Source organism: Leuciscus leuciscus (assembly GCF_965113295.1).
Source record: "Leuciscus leuciscus genome assembly, chromosome: 5".
Lineage (NCBI taxonomy): Eukaryota > Metazoa > Chordata > Actinopteri > Cypriniformes > Leuciscidae > Leuciscus > Leuciscus leuciscus.
Genome location: NC_138729.1, coordinates 29794403 through 29818009, shown reverse-complemented (window position 1 = coordinate 29818009; position 23607 = coordinate 29794403). Strand labels below are relative to the sequence as shown.

The 23607-nt window shown below is 35.3% G+C and overlaps 1 protein-coding gene and 3 long non-coding RNA genes across 4 annotated transcripts in view; 2 read left to right on the top strand and 2 right to left on the bottom strand.

Annotated features, from left to right (window-relative positions):
- The window catches only part of ar (androgen receptor), a 106906-nt gene that overhangs the window by 39673 nt on the left and 43626 nt on the right, over positions 1–23607 (top strand). The window contains exons 2-3 of the mRNA XM_082169029.1: positions 1660–1811; positions 4148–4264. Coding sequence (XP_082025155.1) covers positions 1660–1811; positions 4148–4264 — 269 coding nt within the window. The remainder of the gene's footprint in view (positions 1–1659; positions 1812–4147; positions 4265–23607) is intronic.
- The window catches only part of LOC309498361, a 205525-nt gene that overhangs the window by 148016 nt on the left and 33902 nt on the right, over positions 1–23607 (bottom strand). The gene's annotated exons all lie outside the window — the stretch shown is intronic.
- Positions 6884–13264, top strand: LOC309498364. Its single transcript, XR_014205929.1, has 2 exons — positions 6884–9141; positions 9208–13264. It is a non-coding gene; the product is annotated as an uncharacterized lncRNA (long non-coding RNA).
- On the bottom strand, positions 9654–23185 carry LOC309498353. Its single transcript, XR_014205917.1, has 2 exons — positions 14269–23185; positions 9654–14237 (listed from the first exon to the last, which is right to left on the bottom strand). It is a non-coding gene; the product is annotated as an uncharacterized lncRNA (long non-coding RNA).

Genomic DNA, 23607 nt, shown 5'->3' with positions numbered 1-23607 from the left:
GGCAGTGGCACAATAATAATTTTACCTCAATTATCTTGTTTTCATAATCGTTGGAAGCCAAAATCGAAATCGAAAATCAATTATGGTTAATCGCACAGCCCTAGTTTCAGTCCATATATTTGTTGGTTAATATAGCTGTTTATTACTCTATACTGTTAAATGAATATGTGATCCTGGATCACAAAACCAGTCACAAGTCGCACGGGTATATTTGTGGCAATAGCCCAATATGGGTCAAAATTATAGAAAATTTATGGCAAAAATCATTAGGATATTAAGTAAAGATCATGTTCCATGAAGATATTTTGTAAATTTCCTACCGTAAATATATAAAACATTTATTTTTGTGAGTGAATGCAGCACAATCGCAAACATAAATGGACAAGATTTTCTCAATGTTTCGATTTTTCGATCTGTTCCTCAGATTCCAGATTTTCAAATAGTTGTATCTCGGCCAAATATTGTCCTATCCTAAAAAAACATACATCAATGGAAAGCTTATTTATTCAGCTTTCAGGTGGTGTATAAATCTAATTAAAAAAATTGACACATGTGACTGGTTTTGTGGTCCCGGGTCACATATAAACAAATTTATTCATTATTAAATATCATTCTTGTGTAAAGTTAGTAAAAAAAACAATTTGTACACTAGGGGAAAACAAAGTTTTATTCTATAGAGGTTTAAATAAATAAAAAATCTCAAATCGAATACACACAAAGGACAAACTAATCTTTGAGGGAATGTTTTCAAATTGAAGTGAACAGTCATTTTCCCATAATACATTTCCTACCGGTTAGACTCTCGGGAATGGTATGAACCATCTGCACCAAAGTGTGTGTGTACGAAAAAAGAGGTGAAAACAGAGAGAGAAAAGAGAAAAACAAAGGTGACAGTGAGATTTCAATGAGTTTTTTACATAATGCATCACCTCAGTTCTCTGTTGCAAGTGTTTTTTGTTTTTTTTCTACTCTCTACTTTACACAAAGATGTAAATGTACAAAGTTTGACCACTTGTTCTAGACAGCCAAGAAAATATCAGAAATATGCCCTTCTCCTAATCTCAGTAATTTCGTTCACTTTTCCTTTCTCACTATGTGTGTGGTGACAGAATTGGCTGCCATCATCAGAACAGAATAATGATACTGAATGACTCTCTTTAACTCAGAATCTTTCCATCATTCCTTAAGCAATAAAGCAGTTATTACCCTTCTTTAGAGACCTGGCACTTGCATTAGGATAAAGTCACCTCTACTTATCACCATCATTTGGCCACTGACACACACTGGCACACGTACCATCTTTCAATTGTGCATTTTCACAGGGAATGTTATCTCTGAGTGCTGGACCTGCAAATTACTTTTCTAATTTAGCAGCCGCACATTGGAAAATTGATGTAAAACTTTAGAGATAGTCAGCAGCGAAATACGGACTCATTACTCATATATTTATGTGCTTGTTTGGATGAGAGCTGGTATGCTTGTCCTGTTCAAATGACTAATAATGGATCACATATTTGTTCTTCACAATTGACATTACAGTGACAGAACAAGTTCCATGTTTGCAGTATATTTGTTTTCCTCTGCTGATATAACAGAGAAAAGAACATTTATACAATTGTTTTGTCATGCCATTAGTTTATGCTGTATTTTTATTTTTAGGTTTGATGGAGGGAGGAGTGACATTTTCCCAATGGAGTTTTTCCTTCCTCCTCAAAGAACATGCCTAATCTGCTCTGATGAAGCATCTGGATGTCACTATGGAGCCCTCACTTGCGGAAGCTGCAAAGTGTTCTTCAAGAGAGCTGCTGAGGGTAACAAAAACACACCCATTATAACACAAGTCTGGCTTTGGATTGTATTAACGGATAAATATATTCACAGAACGTGAAGACTGTATTCACTTTAATTAGAACTTTTAACTACAGCTTTAAACTGTCATTAAATACCGCTTTAATCTTTTCACAAATGAATATACTTTTGACCATGTGTCTAGGACAGCTTTTATTGTTTTTAATAATGTTACTGAAAATACCAACAATTGGCACATAATACACAGGCATTCAGAAATTCAGTTAAAGAGAGAGAGAGAGAGAGAGCGAGCGCGCGCAAGTAGGCGACACTTTGTGTCTTAACTATACACAAATTAGGGACACATTCTTTCCCTGTTATGCAACCCAAAAGAATGTGTTGCAGTGAAAATCTAATACATATAACCTTAGAAAGTACAGACATGGCTGTGATGTGTGCAAAGACTTGCCATAAAAATATCAGTAATCAGTGATACTCAAACACTTAGCACAAAGAGACTTAACCATCGACTTGAGCATTATTCATGTCTCTTATTCATTTCCTCCCCCCATTGAAAATGAAGAAAGAAATGTTTATTGAGCAAGAATAAATTGCATTACAAAATGTATTAACATAGAAAACAGCTATATAACAAAGTTTAATTAATAATGTTTAGGCTATATAAATCAATATTCATCATGGAAATAAATCTACTTTAAGTTGTAGAGTATAATACACTCTTCTGATAAACTGATGACCTTTTTGCTTTGAACACCCACATAGATTGTGGAACAAAACAATTTATCAAAGTTAAGAGGAGTAACAGTGTACCTCAGTTTAATCAAATACAGAAATATCACACTATATTTGTGTTGTTTCAACAGTTGTCAGTTGAGACAGAGAGAGACGTAGGACAATATACTAAGAGGAGAAGTCTTATACTAGCCTCCTTATTGTCATTTATGAAAAATTGTAGATCAATCTGCAAGGTTATAGAGGGCTTTCTGAATTTGTGCAATTTGTGAGGTGAGGTGTGCAATTGTTGTACAACTTAGCATCAATTGCAAAAAAGAATCACTGTTTTCAAACAGGTTTCCTGGGCACAGACAAAAAACATTAAAAAATTACACTCTTCAGCTTAAAAATTATTGCATGCAAAATCTGTTTACAGTTTGCATGCAATCATGCTTTTGTGCTTGATTTATTGTTGATTAGGTTTTACTGCAGCTTTTTCTTCCGTTTTTTTTTTTTTTTTTAACTGCATGTATATCTGGCAGTGGATGTCTCTCACATCTCATTGTAATTTTATGTCAGACCTGACTGCAGTTGTGTAGGTCACTTCAGTTATGGCTCTGTATTCCTGATTAAGACTAGTGTTGCTTTCGTCAACGAAAATTATGACTAAATATCGTTGTCAACGAACCTTTATCACGTGACGAAAACGAGACGAGACGCAACGTAAATGCTGGTCATGTGACGATAACTATAATTAAATGTATAATGCAATATGGTTGAAGAATAAAAACAAGACTAAATGTGGTTTACAAAATAAAAACTATGCTTAAATGTCTCATTTTCGTTTAACAAAACGAGACGAGACGAAATGTTATGACGTTATTTTGTCTTGTTTAGTGGTGTTATTATTATTATTTTGCAGTATTTCTGTTTCCTGTGTCTCACTTCAGGGGCTGCACTGCGCAGACGCAGGTTTAAACCATATGAACCCATATTGACTGGGTTAAATAGAATTGCATTTCTAAAAAGAGACTGAAATACAATTTTCATTGACTAAAACTAGACTAAATGTCATCAGTTTTTGGTGACTAAAACTAGACTAAAATGTCATCAGTTTTCGTCGTCTAAAACTAGACGAAAATAGTCATGGATAATTCTGACTAAATTAAGACTAAAATGCTCAGACTTTTTGTCGACTGAAACTTGACTAGACTAAAAAGAGTATGAACGTGTCTAAAACTAATAAAAACTAAAATGACAGCTTGACACAAAGACTAGACTAAAACTAAAATTAAAACAGGCCGCCAAAAACAACACTAATTAAGACACAAACACACACCGCAGAACCTCTTTTCAAAACTCACTGCACTTTTCATTTGGCTGTAGTCAGGTGCCCAGAGTGAAGGCTGTGACCTATCAGACTGGCTTGCCATGTTAACAGCTCCTCTAATTGGAGCATTCTGTGTGTTTGTGCGTGTGTGTGTTCTCTATTTTTATTCTGATCTATACGTTTTATCTTGATGTAAATGTGATGCTCTCAGCTCTGTCCTTTCTGAAGCTTTACTTTGGCTGCCAACTGTCTCAAAGTTAAAACTTCTAAAGAACATCTTTTTCTCTCTCTTAGGGAAGCAGAAGTATCTCTGCGCTAGCAGGAATGACTGCACCATAGATAAACTGAGGAGGAAGAACTGCCCATCCTGCCGTCTGAGGAGGTGTTTTGAGGCTGGGATGACCCTGGGAGGTAATTCATATCTGCTCTATTCTTATGCACTGTATAGTGGTTATAGGGATAGTTCACCCCAAAATGTATAATTTAATTACCCTCATGTTGTTCCAAATCGTTATGATTTTCATTCTTCTCTGCGACAACCAATTTTACATTTTGTTCAAATTTTGGAAATTCTTCAGTTTTTTTTTAGCATTTTAAAATAGTTAATTGTGACCACAACTGTTAAAAAAAACATCAAAAAGCACTGTAAGGTAGTCATTTCAACACTTTTTTCCAAGTCTTTTGAAGCCTTACTATATTTTATATGTGTGATTTTTATGTGTGTGGAACAGTTCAAAATTTAAGTCACTTTTCTTACCCACCAGTGGGCAGAGAACTGCTGTGAATCATCCAGTTGTGAACCGAATCAGTCCAATTTGTGAGCGAATCATTCAGTTTGATTTGTGAAACTCACAGTCACTTAGATCAATCATGGAAAAGAACTGACTCAAAAGAACAATTTGTTCACAAAATGACCTGAAATGACCTTAGCAGACAAGAATGATTTACATTTCAATAATGACATTGTTGGGTGAGCTATTCCTTTACAGCTCAGGCATAGTAATGAGAAGTTTGCTGGCTCGATCACTGCAAGGAGGAAGCCATCTTACCCTAGGTTGTCCCTTTAAGTCGTGGAAACAAATTCCACTGGCCCTGGTCATGTGGTGATATGTAAAATTTGATTTGATGTGATGTGATGTGATATAACATGACAGATGGCTTAAATTACACAATTGACTATTAAGCCATCTACAGCACAGAATATCATTTAGACTTTTGCCAGCTGGAGTGCTCATATTTCCGTACACTAGACCTGTGTATGTGTGCATACAGGGTCCAAAATGACCTTTTTGCTACATCTGCCATTGGTGAGTGAATTGAGAAAAATGGCTATAAATATTTCTAAAGGCCATGAAACTGCAATTGCACTAATTTTATTAAATTATATATTGTTGTCCCTATGTCAAGAATCATTTAGCTGTTTTTCACTTGCACATTATCGAAAGACTGTGTGAGATATATGTGTGTAAAAAAAGTATTATTATTATTATTATTATTTCTGTGTTGATGCCTTAATGCGAGAAAAATCCTATATGTGTCCTGACACATGCAGATCTGGAGAATTTTTTTTTAATTTTAAACAAACTTCAGAAGGTACATTTTCCACTCAATCTCAAAAGATTAATTCAGACACGGTTTGAATTTACTTTTATTTAAATCTCTCACATTGCTTCATTCAGCGTGAATCAGTTGCCAGCTAACTGAAGAGTAACTCACCAGTTTTATTTACTCGCCGAAGCCAATTCTTACTAGTATATGGCACCTGGCAAGTGTTGATTTTGGACCCTGTTTGTGTGTGAAGCTCAGAATCTGAATCTCTAAATGCAGTTTTATAGCAGCTGAAACATTTTAAAGACTGCTTTGAGAGAGAAAAAGAAAGAATGCATGTGTCTTTAAATCATCTGTAGGGAACTTTACTAAAGTAGTGCAGTCAACTTTGCATCTCTCCTTGTTCTCTCTCTCTCCTTCTTGGACACTCGCTGATGAATTATTGATGAATAATTAAGGTGTTTATCTCTCTGGTCGGCATTAAGAGGTATCCCTCTCTTAAGGTCTTCCTCTCTCTCCCTGTGGGCTTTCACTAATTGAATACATTTTCATGTGATTTGCAGTCAGCGATGGATAATGGATCAGAAGTAATCGAAGCACAGCTTATTGCATGCTGACTTTATCAGTTAATTTACAGTATACTTATCCTTCATGAAAAGATATTTCATTTTTGAAGAACAGGAGCTGTAGATTATTCCAGAGAAAGGGGACATTTCAATTCATTAGGACTTTTTAAAAGTGTGTTTTATAACTTTTTTCCTTTTGTTTGAGACTGTATACAGTAGGTCACTGGGGAATGATAATCAGCTTGATTGTGATCAATGGATCTCTCTCAGTCTTTCTGTCTTTTTCTTTGAATGGATGAAATTAACTCTGGATGTGAATCTGTCTCAAACCTAGAATTAATAGACTAATTAAACTAATTTAAAGAGTATTTCTTTAGTACTGCTTGAGGAGAAATTACAGCTTGAAAATCTTAAAATCATTTTCTTCATTGATGCTCAAGAAGGCAAAACTTTTTGAGCTGTCCTCATGTAGATGGTAGTGTCAATCAGAGGCATGACACAGAATATTCAAGATAAGAATGTTTAATAAACACGAAAGAATAGGAGAAAACACGCTAACACTACTTAAACAAAGACGAGAACCGACAAAGGACTCAACAGAACATGGAGTATACAGTTTATACATGAGTAAATGAGGGAACTAAACAAGAAACAGGTGAACATAATTAAATCATAGTAACAAACAGGGGGCTAAACTGAATGAAAACATAGGAAGCAAATACATGAACAACAACACAATGAAACTAAAAAGAAGTCTGACAACAGGATGATTTGGGTAAATTGTACTTATTTTGTCTTCCTGGAATTATGTGGTATATAGCTTCCGAAAGGGCGGTACTAAATGAATAAATACGATCTTTAAACAATTGTATAAAAAAAATAAAAAAAATAAATTATATATATATATATATATATATATATAACATTGATTTATTTAGTAATGGCCTTTCAGAAGCTATATAACACATAATTCCCAGCTGTTAATGCATCTTGTTTCCTTCTTAAAGATAGTGAATGATTGCACTTTTTGTAATATACGAGTCCCTCAGTTGTCCTCAGTGAGAAAATATGGATCTTAAAGTCATCATGAAATCAAAATTGACCCTATTTACTTTGTTAGTGCACATTAATTGTCTTGTGGTGAGCAGGAAGATTTTTCTAAAGATTTGTAAGAATTTTTCAGTCTTATTGATTGAAAGATGTCTCTTATGCTCAGCAAGGTTGCTTATTATTTGATAAAAAAATATAGAAAAACAGTATTATTGTAAAGTATTTTTACAATTTAAAATAAATGTTTTCTTTTTAAATATATTTTTAAAATGTAATTTATTTCTGTGATGGCAAAGCTGAATTTTCCGCATCATTCTAATATGCTCATTTGATGCTCAAGAAACATTTCTTATTACTATCACAGCTTATGTGTTTAAATAACAGCATTAAAATGTCTTTCTTGAAAAAAATCTATGTAATATGTGTGAAGCTGTCATAATTTGCTATAGACTATATATATAGTCTAATATTATATATATATATATATATATATATATATATATATATATATATACACTGTATATATAAGAAATTCAATGTAGTCAGGAAAGTACCGATGTCATGTTGATGTTTTTTTGTGGCAGAACTTTGCTATGTTTATGTGCATGGAAATATAGACAGAAGCACCTTGACCTTGATAAATTGCAAATAATTGCTATTATTTATCTAGAACATCCACTGCTGTATTTGTTGTGAAGCCAGAGGTTTTTTATAGAGGCTTGTTCATACTAGATAAAATTGCGTAGAAATTGGAAGAATAATCTGAGAGGAACTTTCAGGTGTGCTGTATCGTGAAGTAATGCATGGCTTTCAGTTAATCAAGCAGGTTTCTGAGCATGCAGGCTTCTTGACTTAGTGACAATGACCTGTAATTATCGTATTGAATCGTTCTCAGGCTGCTGATATAGGGCAGCATCACAGCACACTGAGGTTGTTTTCTTTGATTGCCAAGGAGGTGGCGGCGGAGTGAGGGATATTAATGAGGAGAGATCCGGTTTCAATTGGCCACCTACTCTAAAGCACCTATCTTAAGTTATTATAGAGCACATGCAGAACGGGAGATGAAGAGAGAGCATGTATTATTCTATAATCAGTCAAATCAGTAACAACTTCCATCAGCGTCTAAATTACAGGAGTAAGAGATGGAACAGAAAAAGAGTGTGAGAGAGACTATAAAGTTTGGCAGAAAATGTAAGAGATGTGAGGTATTTCCAGAGGAACTAAAAGAAAAAAATGTCAGGATGGTGAGGATTAAGAGAGCTGTCTCTCTGAGTAGAGAAAAGAGAGGAGAAAGAGTGTTATCAGCACATTATAGAATTATGGCACTTTTGCCCCTCTAGACCCTCTCTGGCAGCTGGAGGCCATATTAACAACATCTCAACACCTTTCACAGTACTGTCTCATTGACACACACACACACATGCACATACGCTGTCACATGGTCTCCTGCTTCTCTGTAAGATTGTCAGGGGTCTAGGTGAAAATTGAATAAAATGATGAAAGCCATTGGGCATATGAGAGAAAAGAAGGAGGGGGAAAAAGAGGGCAATACACCACGGGAGAGAGATACAAGAGAGAGTGGCAAATGGCATAAAAACCCGGAAAAAAAGAGATGCAATAATGAAAAGTTCAGACTCAGTACATGCAGGCCTGGCATGGGGGGTGGGGGGCTATGATGCTGTTATGATCTCAAGCTATGATCCCTATGATGATCTCAAGATCATCACACTTGGCAGATTATTGCTGATGTAAAAAAAAAAAAAAGGTATACAATTTTACATTTATTGTTATGAAAACTGCACAAAAATACAATTTTCAATTTTTATATGAAATATATATTTTCCAAAAAAAATAAATAATTTTTCTCTAAAACTGTGAGAAAATCAAAGACATAAATCTAAACAAGCCGTGTTCCAAATTTGACATTGATATCTCAAAAAATTAGCTTTCAGTAAGAATTTGTTTGTGTGCAGTACCATACGTTTCTAAAAGATGAAATTCATCTCCCATTTATTTCCAATGCGGTGACAAGTGTGACTTTTTTTCAGGACCATTTCATCTTTTCAAATCATGTACGTGTGTGTGTGTGTGTGTGTGTGTGTGTGTGTGTGTGTGTGTGTGTGTGTGTGTGTGTGTGTGTGTGTGTGTGTGTGTGTGTGTGTGTGTGTGTGTGTGTGTGTGTTCACATAGCAAGTACCAAAACCTTTACCATTCCGATGAAGTAGCCTACATTTATTTATTTTTTTATGTAAATTGTTTGGTGAAAAATTACCCAACAGCGAAAAAAAAAAAAAAAAAAAAAGAAAAAAACTTGTTTAACTTGAAGTACTTCTCTTCTAAAATGTTGCACTAGAATTGGGCCACAAGAGAAATATTAAGAAAATATTTTAAGACAGTTATATACCGTTATCAGAACATGTTGAAATAGATTCAGCTCTCATCGCCGTTATTCAGCGTCAGATGTCAAAAGCTCGGTCAATTTTTACTTTCACTTTCTGTATTGAATACTTGACTGAGGTTTGAGACTTCTTCACCAGCATAACTGAACAAAGTTTGCAATTTGCTTATGTGATATCCACTGATTCGCCTTCATGATTTAAAACAGAAATATTTCCAATATTTATTTTTTTGGGGGGGGGATATGCGCGCATCATATCCTGTGACAATAAAAAGTAGCCTACACTATTAAATAAATGAGTAAATTGGCTAAATCTCATTTGTGTCCAAGTTGTGTGTAGAACATAATACATAGAACATAACACATGAAACAAGGAAAGCACATGACATGATCATATGAGGACAAGGGAATCACATGACATGATCATATGAGGACAAGGGAATCACATGACAAAACCAGGAAACAAGGAACCATGACTACAAAATAAAAGACATGACCTATGAACGTGAACCAAAACCCAAAACCAACGTGACACTGGAACTGATTACATGCTCATGGTTAATCCTTTTTAAAACCTGGTATATGAAAACATATAGATGCTATTCAGTTTTAGACTTCTAACCTGAATGCAGCAATCTAGTACAACATAAGTCATGTTTTATTGAGCGTAATAATGACCATGTTCAATGTCACACCTGGAACAAAATGTCCTAGATAGTCACACCCTTTCTTATGCATGTTGCACATACCTCTTTGAAAGACATTCTAGGAGGATCTTGTAGTCGGTGCAGAAAAGTGCTGCTGGTGTTCAGTCGTTTTAAAATGACACTAACACTGCTTACCATGTTTACGGAGAGACCAGGGACCTCATGTCACTCAGTCCTCAATATGGTGTCCAAAAAAGTGGTGGCGATAAAAACAATTGGTGTTATAGATAGTAAAAAAAAAGTCTATTGTCAACCATATGTGTCATACATTGATTCGATCCCCCAGGATTTTCATAAATATCCCATATCACCAACCACATGGGTAATGCATTTCACTATATCACCTTTCCTTCTGTGTCTGGGGTTAGTGTGAGCAGCCAGTTTCTTATTGCATATCCTATGTCGCTGAGAGTTGAATCATTAACAATTAACATTTGAGATCGCATCTAAGCTTACTTACCAAGAATTCGCACAGCTTGAAGTTTAAAGTCAATTTACAATGTAACTATTCATAATCGTAACGGCTTGACCTAGGCTAACTAGTACCTCTGTAGGTCAGAGCCATTAATCACAGATTCATTTCTATGAATAAGGCAGAAAATAGGGCTTAACATGCTTGAAAACTGAGTTAAAATGACAAATTCGATTTCTTTTGCAACAAATGGTCAATGAAAAGATGTGCCTAGTAAAATGTTGACCGTTAAGCTCAGGAGGTCAAGCCAAAAATTAAAGAGCTGCTTCCTTTTCTATTCAGTTTCTGTACAAACTTCGCTGCAATTCTCCTATTCTCTAGCTTGCATCCTAATCTAGTTATCAAAAAACCTGGCATTGTATATTATGAATATCGTTGGCTCCTATAAATGCAAAACCGTCTGCTAAATGCTTATATACACACACACATTGGGCCCTATCTTGCACCCAGCGCAATTGACTTTGTACACCGACGCATGTATCATTCCTATTTTGCACCCGCGCAAAGCGGACTTTTCCCTCCACAGAAGCACGTCGGTTAACAAGAAATACACTTGCGCTCCCGGGGGCGGTTCAGCGCAAAGAGGCGGCGTGTTCCGGCGCAAACGTTCCCTCATGCTATTTTGCAGGTTTAGAAAACAATTGCGCCACTAACCAGGAAAAAATAGTTTAAAGTCAGTGGCGCGTTGCGCATGTTATTCATATGCTATTTTAAGGGCGCATGCTTGGCCATAATCAATGTAGCGTGTGCACAACGCGCACTTTGATTCTCTCATCTACACAGACGCAGCAGTTTTCATTTTTGCAAATCATACATTATTACGATAGACAGACAGACAGACAGACTGTCTGTCTGACAGACAGACTGTCTGTCTGTCAGACAATTTATTATAAAAGCATGCATCTAACTTACACATTTACCCAAATTATCATACGCCTGTTTAACCGAAGTTAATTTGGGTGGGTTTCTCCATCCCCAATGTCCCTGACGAGAACGTCGGTCTCCTCGGCTGTGAACCGCTCCTGGCGCACGCCTGGCAAATCCGCCGTTATAATAGGAATCCGCTTTAGAACAAGCGCGCCTGCTCTTAAAGGGAATGTGAGATGTCGCTCTGATTGGTTTATTTCACATTACGCCCAAACCACACCTATGAATAATGAAGCTACTTCAGACCAACCCCTTTTAGATTTGCGTCGGGCGCAAGAGGCATTTATCCCCCCGGGAAAATAGCAACAGCGCCCAAGACCCGCCCACAAAGTTACTTGCGCTTTGCGCTTGACACTTGCGTTTCAGATCGTTAAAATAGGGCCCACAATGTCTTTATTGCATTTTTATTTTGCATTAATTTAAGAAAAATATTTTTGATAATTTTTTCTTACAATAACTTGGATTGAAAGGTTGAATAATTGGACTTGATGCAGCACAACAATATTTGCTAAAATGCCATGGATCTACAATAAAACTGCTATATTTTACCATTTAATAAAAAATACAAATAAAATATTAGTTATGTCAAATTTAGTGGCCTATGGTCTTATCTGTTCAAAGGTCTGCTAATCTTTCTTTCAAATACTGATTTAAATGTGGCACAGATTACAGTATCTGCAAAGATTTGAACAGGTTTCTGCAAGATTATGAGTAACATAAATGTAATGTTAAGTTGGGCATCACACTGAAAACATGAAAACATCCTTACTCCCTGAAAGATTATAAAACCATAACTTCTCATTGTTCTCAATCAGACTATTTGGATTTGGCGGGGAAAAAACAAATAAAGTATTGGGGTTATGTCAAATGAAGTGATCTTTGGACTCTTCCAAGAGACGAAAAGAGCCTCTCTATCACAACAAATTGTAGCACAAAAGAATTCCTAATTTAGAAATTCCTAAATTAAGTGTGACTCTTGAACAAAAACAGAATGTCAAGAAGAAAGTATGATTTCTTACCCTTAAAAGGAGTAGAAAACTCGTTGTGAAACTTTTTGAAACTGAGAAACTCTTTAAGCTTATTTTCTTAATCAAGAGTGGGAGATACAAGAAATAACAGCTTCTGAAAAATACACCTCTGTGCCTGTGGTGCAGATGGAAATGGGTCCTTCCCATGAAATGTTTAAGTCAAGGCAAATACATTCCCATTTAAGAATGTAGCTAAACATACAAGTCTAGACTAAACAAATTTATGTTTAAGCTAGTGAAAAGCTAGAATCTGTTTTTTTAACAACCTGTAGACAAAATAACTGACGAAAATAAAAATATTTTTTAGATTCATTTCCTCATGTTAATATAATGGCTTTTTGGTTATGTGGACTAAATTACAGAAAAATCTGACAGCAATTTGTTTGTTTATATATTTTTAAATTTTTTAGAGTTTATGCGAGAGCCCCAAGGAGTGAACTTTACCATTTTAAAAATATTTGAGTGAATTAAATTGCATTTACTGTAGACATTGAAATGCGAATTTTTATAAAGCTAGAGTAAAATGAAAATAACCATTTTATTAATCATTAAACCCATTGTTTAGCCTATTCATTGTACAAAAGCTAGTGGACAAATACTTTTAGCTTATTTTGGTTATTGAACATAATTTACATTTTACATAATGCTGTGTAATTTTATTAGGCAAATTCGTTATGTATTTATAAGAAAAATGCTGTTTGAGTTAATAACTTTTTTTATTATTATTTCTTTTTTATCTCATCATGACAAATTAATGCAACTTTTCAGCAAAATGCAGGTGCTTTCACTTTTCAGTCTTCAAAGGAAACCTAATACATAAACATCAATAGCAATATCTTAATTGACATTTGTTATTCATTCTAGTGTAAGTGCCTTCTTCAAAGACACAGGACCTGTGGAGTCGAACTGTGATCTTAGTAACTCTCTTGGGTAAATCTTACTTAGTATTGAGTCAGCAGCCTTAGAGTTAGTAGCCCACATCCTTAACCATTAGGCCCCATCCATGTATATTAATGCATCCTAAGGTAGTGGTAGTAATTGCTTAATGCTCTATTATTTAAGACATGCTTTTTTGCTTCTGTAAAGGTGGAGGGTGTATCCTGCTGCGATGTTTATTTCCTATTCTTTCAAGAGTGTTTCCTTGCATTGGATTTCTCTCCACAGTTTAAAATAAAATGCTGACAAAATAAATGCTATACCGCAAATACAGCAGACGTTGCATTGTCTTAGATGTCATGCTTTGTCTTAGAACTGTTCTTATGGGTATTTCGTGACCTCTCAGCACTTTAACTTCAACCGAAGTGCAATTAAAGTGAACCCGTTTGTGTCAAAGCCCATTTAGAAGCTTCACAACTATGTAAAACATTCCACATTGGCTCAGGACGGAGCATGTGCAATGGCCAGCGGGCTTCAGAGAAACAGCGCAGCCTATGTGTGTATGTGTGTCTGTATCCCCATAAGGATAGTAAAACCTGAAATTTTGAATGTTGTAGGGACAAAATTTTCATCCAAAGGATAGAATGTAAAATCTGTACCCTACAAAAATCATTGCATGAAGAGTCCTTATATAGCACAAAAACCTAACATGTTTGTGAACTATGAAAGCTTTCAGAAAAGTAATCAGAGGACATTTCTATAAAGTCAGCCTGACATTAGCTGTTGTAGGAAGTAATGAATTTTCTGAATCCCTCACACACACACACACACACACACACACACACACACACACACACACACACTGTGCGATGCATCCACTGCAAATGAATGCCAACAAAACCAGTCTGTGTGTGTGTGGGTCTCTGTTTTATTTTTTTATGCGTTTAATGGAGTTTGATATTAGATATTTGATGGGAGTGTACTTTGGTAATAATTATTGTGTGTGTGTGTGTGTGTTTGTGCGGAATGAGCTCAAGGCTGGGAGATTGGTGTTTTCGTGTTGGCAAATTGTCTGTGGGTGGAGCAGGCGAGTTCAAGCAGGTCATTCTAACCTGACCTGTTTACAGTGTGTTGTGCAAAGATCAGACTACCGATAAAAGAAACAAATACACACAATTGTACACACAAAGAAGCTCCGTGAATGAGTGTAATTCTGATGAAGTCAAGTTAAAATTTCTGTAATATTTACTCAATCTTTCCTCCCCTCCTATTCTCCTCAGTCTTCATTAAATGTGAATTATAAATATCAGGCAACTGTAAATGTGATTGCACATCATGGTAGAATCAGGTTTAATTGACTTGTTTGCATATGGATGAAAAATTGCTGGATTTATGAGAAGAAAAGGTGAAATGAGATGAGGATCAATTACCATTTTAGAACTCGTTCATTTTTGAGAGATGATAGAGAGTAAGAGCAGGAGAGCTCTAAAAGACTTCACAATCTGAGAGGAATAAAATGTTTGTGTTGAGGACCAAGAGTTTTATTCACAACACTTGATTATTTTATAAAATAAGTCATTTTTTCCCCCTAAAATTATTTAATTATATTTAGTTAAACATTTTAATTTAATTACAAATAATAATTAACAATACTATTTTAAAACCACTTAATGAACATTATTGTCTTATATCATATTGCTGCTGACATTTTGTAAAATCAATAAGGGATACTAATTTCAAGGCAACTGTGCAATAAGCTTGTCTTATTGCTCTAAATGAATCTAAATGGCAGTGGTTGCATGTATTTAAAGTGTATTACACAAAGTGAATTTGTTTATGGTTCTCAAACACCAGGAGGAAGTTAAATAATAAGCCAGAGCAGAAGTGATGAGCAGGGTTCATCAATGGTCCACCCTAAAATAAACAACTTTGTTTCTACATACCTGGTCAATTTTACACATCAAATAATTGGCCAAATAGGCTTTCACTTTAAAGTCTTCATGAGAATATTTTAGAAAGTGAGCTATTATTGTGCTGAGTAGGTGGGTCTCAGACATGATGGAGCAACATGATGGAGAAGATGATGTTAACCCTATCTATATCTAAGAGGTTTTATTGCCTCAATGTTAGTGGGATTTTATAAGCATTTGAATACTGATTTTTTTTTTTATATATATATATATAAAAATTTATATTTCTAGGTGGAAATATGGTTCTATGATTTATTTTAATCTCAAGTTTACTTCATTCTAAATATGGTTCTTAGAAATGTTCTTTGATCTTCAGGTACAGACCAGCTTTAACAAAATTAGTAATCTTTGTACAAACTATTTAAATGACAAGGTTTGTTAGTCAAAGCCACAAAGGTAAAGACAAGTGACATTGAACATGACGTATCATTGCTTATGCTACCTTATGGTACATTTTCAAAAATGGAAATTTAGCATTAGCTGGAGGCATTTGTGTATCTTTTAATTTACCAATTAAGTTATATTGTTGCTTAGGATCACATTAATAGGCATAAAAGAAACAGAAATGCTGTTTTGAATATTAGGTTTAAACACTCAAAAGGAAGGACACATATTTTGTGCTTTGTCAGTAGCCATTTTTGACCCAATAATAACATTAATAATACAAATAATAATAATAAATATAGCTGCAAGCAGCAATTATCGGGGCCAACATGGCCGGGAGTGTCAGACCAAATGCAACAATGAGCAATTAAAGACACTTTTAAGATGATTTTAGGCAAAAAAAAAAAATAATAATAATCATATCACTAATACATATCACATAAAAACATATCACATATCACTAGTCACTAATAATATGATTTAATGGTTTGTCACTTTTGACCACCGAAATTGATGTGGTGTGGTCAGAGTGAGGAGACAATGACACAAAGTTTGCTGTCAATATGTCAAGGCATTTCAGAGATAAAGCCTGAATAGTCATTTTGGCATCATACTTCAACTTTGCTGCTGCGGTATATGAAAACCGTTTCGTCGATCAATACGAAATCCATAACTTTTAGTCGGCATGGTCAGGAGATGATACTATTCGATTTTAGAGAAAATCAGACAAACGGTCTAGGAGGACTTTGAATAAGTAGGTTTTGAATGAAAATCAAGATGGCGGACAGGAAGTTCGGCCAAATGTGGCAAACATGGTATCTATGTTCTCAGCCTGACCTATTGATCTATTGAGACCAGTTTCGTTGCAATTGGCTAATTTATTTAAAATGTATTAGCATTTTTGGAAATTTCATTATAACTTTTGACCAAAAGGTGGCGGTGTCTCAAAATCTTTTGAGTACCTTCAAGGCATGGTGCTGATGGTATATACTGAGTTCCGTAATGTTACACCAATGCATTCTTTACGTATAGCATTGTATATCATAATACTGTATTGAAGTCAATGCAGGGGCGGCTGGCCAATAGAGGGCGCTAGGGTGCTTTACCGCTTTATGGTATTTATACGGCTATATGATAGGTCTCGTGCAGATTGCTGCCTTGGCAAATCGCGCTATACTACCGTTCTTGACAATGTACGTTACCTTTGTAAAAGTAGGGATTTAGCACTTATTAGCATGAAGAACAAATATAGACACAGGCTGTGCATGGAGATCGATATAAGATTCAAACTCTCTTCGATACAAAGACATACCCTGTGTGAGTTCCTGTGTTTAATATTGATCACATTATATGAAGATCCACACGATTGCAAATGTGACATTGATTTTATACAACAGTTCAACAAACGAAATATTAAGTGATGTTCATTTTCAACACAGTTGTCAGTATTTTTTACAACGAAGTAATAGCTCCAACAAAAGCCACAGCAGAAATGCAGCACATGGTAGTGTTTGTGAACGAATCTGTGGCTTTGAACGAATCATTAGAGTCAATGATTCAATGATTAATTCATAAATACAGCCACTTGTATCGTTACTGATGAATGACTCAATGACTCACCACCTACTGGCGGTTTTAATTAAATTTTTAAAAGCATCACTTCGTTTTTACCATCATTGCATATTTCTCTTTTGAAATGTTTTTTATTTAAAGCATTATTTATTTTATAAAGGTATTTGTAAAGGTAAAAATGCACTGGAAAAATCGATTTAAGGGGGCAAATATTGTCCCTTACTGAAAAAGGTGTGACTGAAGAGTGGGGGTACGCAGAAGGATGTTAAAAGCCTCATGGGGTACAACTCTAAAAAGTTTGAGAACCACTGGGACTGGGTTAAGGAATAGAACAAAATAAACATCAACATCAAAGAACAATACACATACCAAGGGCAGAAAGAAGGCCTAATATACAGAGGTCCCTTACAAAGTTAGGTTAAAGATACAAACAAAGAGGGATTCAAACAAATAGCATATCAATAACAATGTAGAATTTACAGACTGTGAGCTGAAGAGTAATATTCAGATAAAAAATTTGTTTTTGAAGGAGAGAAGGGTGGATGTTTGACGGATGTCTTGAGGAAGAGCATTCCTCAACCTCGTAGCCACTACACTAAAAGACTCCCATGGTTACCAGACTATTGAAACCGACTGAATATGACACAGCCCCACCTAAGATATTTTTCACCAGCCGCCACTGAGTCAATGGCAATTTCATGTTTTGTTCCATTATAGCGCCAACAAGAGGTACAAACCCACCATTTTTTTGTGTGTCCTCAGAGTGAGCCCATACATATGTGTGTCAAAATATCTCATTTTGTTTTAGAGTTATAGACATTTATATGTCAACCGCACCCAGAGTTATAAGCATTTGGAAAATTAATTTTACCACTAGGTAAACTGGTTAAAAACTTCTCAGGCTCCTTCAGGGCATCATATTGATGACCCATACAGAGTTTCGTAACGATACGTTCATAAAATACAGCATTTTAGTACAAAATTCAAAATGGCAGGCGGCAAAAATATTAGTCGACTCGGCATGACACCCTGAATCTAACGAGGCCACATTTATGATTTTTGGACAAATCGTTCAGAAGTTATAATTAAAAATAGCCATTTTTTCGTATCGCCGGACCAGTAGGTGGCGCTGCACCAAAACGCAGCATGTCGCCTCAAGTCATGCTTGTGATGACATGTACCAAGTTTGGTCGGAATACGATAAAGCGTTGCGGAGATACAGCCTTAAGTCTGTTTTCGCAAGCGCTACGTAAAATTAGTTTGCACAGTATTCGAGAACGTTTTGACGAATCAACTTGAATTCCATCATTTTTTGTCGGCATGGTCTGAAGATGATCTGGTTCAATTTTCGTGAAAATCGGAGCAACTGTCTAGGACGAGTTCGAAAAAATAGGTTTTTAAAAAAATTCTAAGTGGTAAAAAGATTTATACGACGGAAAATGACGTCATAGGGTGCAATCGGCTTGAGCCAAGGAATCAGAGGAAACACGTTTTTTGTTTCTAGCCGTTAAGGTTCAAAAGTTATTAGCATAAACATGAGTGCAACTTTGGACGGTTGGTGGCGCTAGAGGGATTGAGTTAGAGACTCCAAATTTGCTATGGTGACTGTTCAGACTGTCCTCTATCAGTGTGCCAAATTTCATTACTTTCCCACAAGTGGTTCTATGGGCTGCTATAGACTTCCATATGGCAGAAGAAGAAATGGAAGAATAATAATAAGAATGGCAACGATTTCAAGAGGTGCCTACGCACTTTCAGTGCTTGGCCCCTAATAAGAGCGTCAACGATTTCCTAATAATATGAATAACGTGCATAATCGGAGGCGGGTAGAGTAACCAAAAAAAATATACTCAAGTAGAAGTAAAAGTATTAATGTCAATAATTACTTGAGTATAGGTAAAAAAAATAAAAAAAGTTATAATAATATTAGCCAATGAAAACACTACTCAAGTAGTTATTGTAGTTACTTCGGATCAGATTCAGAACAAGCAAGGTGATGATGAAGTCAATGAAACGGATCACAATAGGGATGTTTTCTCCCCGTTATCCACGCATGAGAAATGACGTGACAAATATTGATTTACTTTATTTAAATAAATTCAAATGCCATCCCCTTGTTGTTAGATAATCTGACAGTAAAAAAACTGTGGACAGATGACTTTTTAGCTAGTTTTTAGGAATTTGAACCAAGCGATTGTTTTTTTAAATGCTTCACACAACTAGTTTAATACAATAAAGTTAGTAAGTTGGTGTGACAATGCAGGGCTTGAGTCTGTAGGTTCTTGATCCATGAGCAGCATTTTTTGAACAAATGAAGACAAGGCAATAGACAAGCAGGTAGAGATTGTCAGCAAGGAAATCCAAAAATAGCTCATTCAAAAGGGCAGAGACAATAAACAAGTTTGTATCACACAGGCAGAGGTCAGTAACAGGATAAACAGCTAATGTAATCCAAAACACAACAATAGTCCAAAGCAGGCAAACAGGTCAAGACCAGGCAAGCAGTCCAACGAAACAGTAAGAGGCTCAGAATTGTAACAACAGCAAAACAATACTTCGCAACAAACAAGAGAACAGAGGGTGTATAAATAGTCCAAAGGCAACGAGAAACAGTTGGAGCCCATAACGAGCCTATACAAAGGATTCAGGGAAATGAAGTCCAAGAACCCAGCAGTTCAATATTCAGGTGATAGAGATCTAGTGAGTGTGTGGGTGGAGACAGTAGGTTCAGCGGGTGTAACAGTAGGTTCAGCGGGTGTAACAGTATGAGCCACCACAGTCATCAAAAATATAGAAAATAACAGTAGTATTTTGAAAGTGAAAATAAAGTAGTATCTTGGGTTAACTTTATGGAAACTACAGTTATAATGTTAAATAAACAATACTTCATAGAACAGCAAAACAAACGCACCTTTTGAGGTGCAAGTTGAAGGAGAAAACTTGATGTAAAGAAAATATAACGGCACACTCTCTTAAGCACATCTTATTATTACCAAAGTTTGAGCATAACAAGTAGCCTTCCCCAAAGTATAATTTCTTACAAAATGGAGAACAGCTTAAATAGAGATGATAATCATACACAGGTGAGAGTGGTCACATCTGAATCATCGTCCAATAATTAACTAATTAACAATTATAAACTCTAGCATAAATCTACATGAAAAAATAATGCTAGACGCAAAACAAACAATTTAAATCTCTGCATTAAAAAAACACAACATCAAAGAATACATACTGTAAGAATTTCAATCCAGTATAGATTAAATTAGGTCATCCCATTCACAAAATAAATAAATAAACCTTAAAATCAAATCTACAGTTAAACCATGTGGAACCAAAGTTTTCAATTTATTTATCCAAATTCACCTCCTCTCCTTGGTGAAAGTATTGTCTCAATTCCTATATAATGAAGTAATGAAGTAATTGGATGGTTGAACTTAGCTAAATGCACCACCAGTAAGTAATTCATATTTCTGCATCTTATTGTACAGTTCCAACTTTAAGGTTCCCATGGTGTTTCTCAACTTATCGGTTGAGAAACACTGGTCTAAGCAATGACATTTCTTCGTCAAGACGAACAGATTGCCTGCCACTGCGCAATAATTACCTATATATGGTGGTTTACATTAAGTGGTTTCATGTACTTTTAGTGTTTTAGTAAAAAATTGTTCACAGGCTGCACATGCAGGTGTTAATAATAAAGATCATCTTCATCACTGAAGAAAAATAATAGGATGCATTTGCACACTTGTTTTCAGTAGATTGAAGGTTCATATCCATCCAACACTCTTAATGTTCTCCATGTTCTGTGGTTTTCCTATTACTATTTCAGATGATTCAGTGCATGTAGTGAACTGAACAAATCACTCAAACTGATTCGCAAACAATTTCAATTTGCCCATTGTATGATCAACTCTTTGAAAAGAATCGACTCAAAAAGAGTTAGACGACGCACTTAGAATAAACTACTCATTTCTTAACATTTATTGCATTAAAATCGATTGTCATTAGAAATGTACTCGAGTAAGAGTTAAAGTACTCACCTTTAAATGTACTCTTAAAAGTACATATTTTCCAAAAATATACGCAAGTAAATGTAACAGAGTAAATGTAGCATGTTACTACTCTCTGTGAGTAACCTATAAAAAGGCTTCCATATGATGGCTCAAATGCATGAGAGATCTTTATTTAAATATTAGATAAAAAAATATAGGGGAGGTGAAAGGGTGAAACATGTTCTAAGTGATCTTGCTTTTTAATTACTTGTTACTTTCTTTTTTATTTCCAAAGGAAATGTAAATGTTAAATAGACAATAGAAATAAAATGTTTGTTGTTTTGCTTTGTATATATGTGACCCAGTCAGTGAAAACCCAGCTAAAGTAATTTTTTTGTGATTCACTACATTTTTCTACATAAAATCATCCTACATAATGTAAAGAACATATTACATTACATTATATCACATTGATATCTTTAAGATTGCCTGAGTAAGGCCATGTCTGAATTTTGGCCTTAAAAAAGTAATGTTTTTGAGATGTAATGTAAAATGTCAAAACAAAATTATTATTTTTTAAACTGCAACACATTTGAACCATAATTATCCTGACTGTGTGCCAAATACCACATTGATGCCGAGATTCTCCCATTTTCACTGATTATATGACACATATATGGGAAAATTCTTAAGTTCCCCTGTGGTGAATATCAAGCTTTTAATGTTTTTATATGTCTATCTGGTGTTTTTAATGTGCTTTAAAACAAACAATGTTCAAATTCACAAGTCAACACCATTGCTGAGTATTTTCTCTTTAAAACTGCAGTGAACAAAGACAGTCTCAAAAACACTTCTGAAGTTGTGATTACGAGCTCATCGCATTCAAATTTTGACTTGAGAGGGGATTCATGTCCAATATTTTAATTAGGAAACTAGTATTTACGATAATTCCTATAACACGTGAAGGCAGCATAAGTCACCGTTAATCTCGCGCTGTTCGATTGACAGTTCCAGCGATTGTAAAGGGAGCGTTTTTTGATCGCTTTAATTTAATCACAGTTTAAATAACAGAATGTTTTCACCCTACTAAACTATGTGAAGTTGATTGTTTAGTCACTGGTTTGATTTACTGACACAGACAAAGAACATCTGACGATACATGAATCATTATATCAGAAATTACTGGTCACAGATCAGGCATTTAGAATTAACATGGTTACTTGTTGTGGCATTACTGTCGAGTCCATTTCGTCTGTTTGCAAATTCTGCGCCGAAGTTGCAAATAATTTACTAAAGAATCCACAGTGAAATGTACCGAATACAAATAAATATAAATAATTAGTGATCGACCGATATATCGGTCAGCCGATATATCGGGCCGATATTTGCGGGTTTGACGTGTATCGGCATCGGCCGATACGCGGCTGCTGCGTTCGCCGATAGTTTTTTCCCGACATTATTTACAGACAGGCGTCCGCAGGCAGCTTTGTGTTGCTGGAGACGCTGCACGTGCAGCCCATGCACTGCCCCCCCCACACTAGCTGAGTGCTGGAAGCCTCTTCAAAACAACGTTAAGTTTTAAACTTTCAAAGCATCTTTTAACTGTTTGACTTAGCTGAAATATTGCCATACACTTTGAAAGTGGAAACACGTTGCTCTATATGTGTGTGCAACTATAGCTAAGCAAGTTTGGTCCAAATGGAAAACGCGAATGCCGAATATATGCTTGTCATTGTATTTAGGGAGCTGCAAATAGCTAAGTTTGAGGCTATCCATATGCATACGGCAGCTGTTACAAACACTGGTCATAGGATTAAATAATGCCGACGTTGGTTCATGATTCCGTGATGATTTCCGTGATTATATGATGCCACTTGGAAATATTATAAGGAAACATGGAATTAGTTTCCATTGTTATGCTGATGACACTCAAATATATATTTCATCACGGCCGGATGAAAACGCAAAATTTTCCAAATTGACAGAGTGTGTTAAAGATATAAAAGATTGGATGACCCGTAATTTTCTTTTATTAAATCCAGACAAGACAGAGGTAATACTTATCGGTTCAAAAAACCGCCCACAAAACCTCGCACAATACAACTTTAACATCATAGGATGTCCTGTTACTTTATCCTCTACAGTAAAAGACCTGGGTGTTATACTCGATTGCAACCTGTCTTTTGAAAATCATATTTCATATGTTACAAAAACAGCATTTTTCCACCTTAGAAACATTGCTAAGCTACGTAATATGCTAT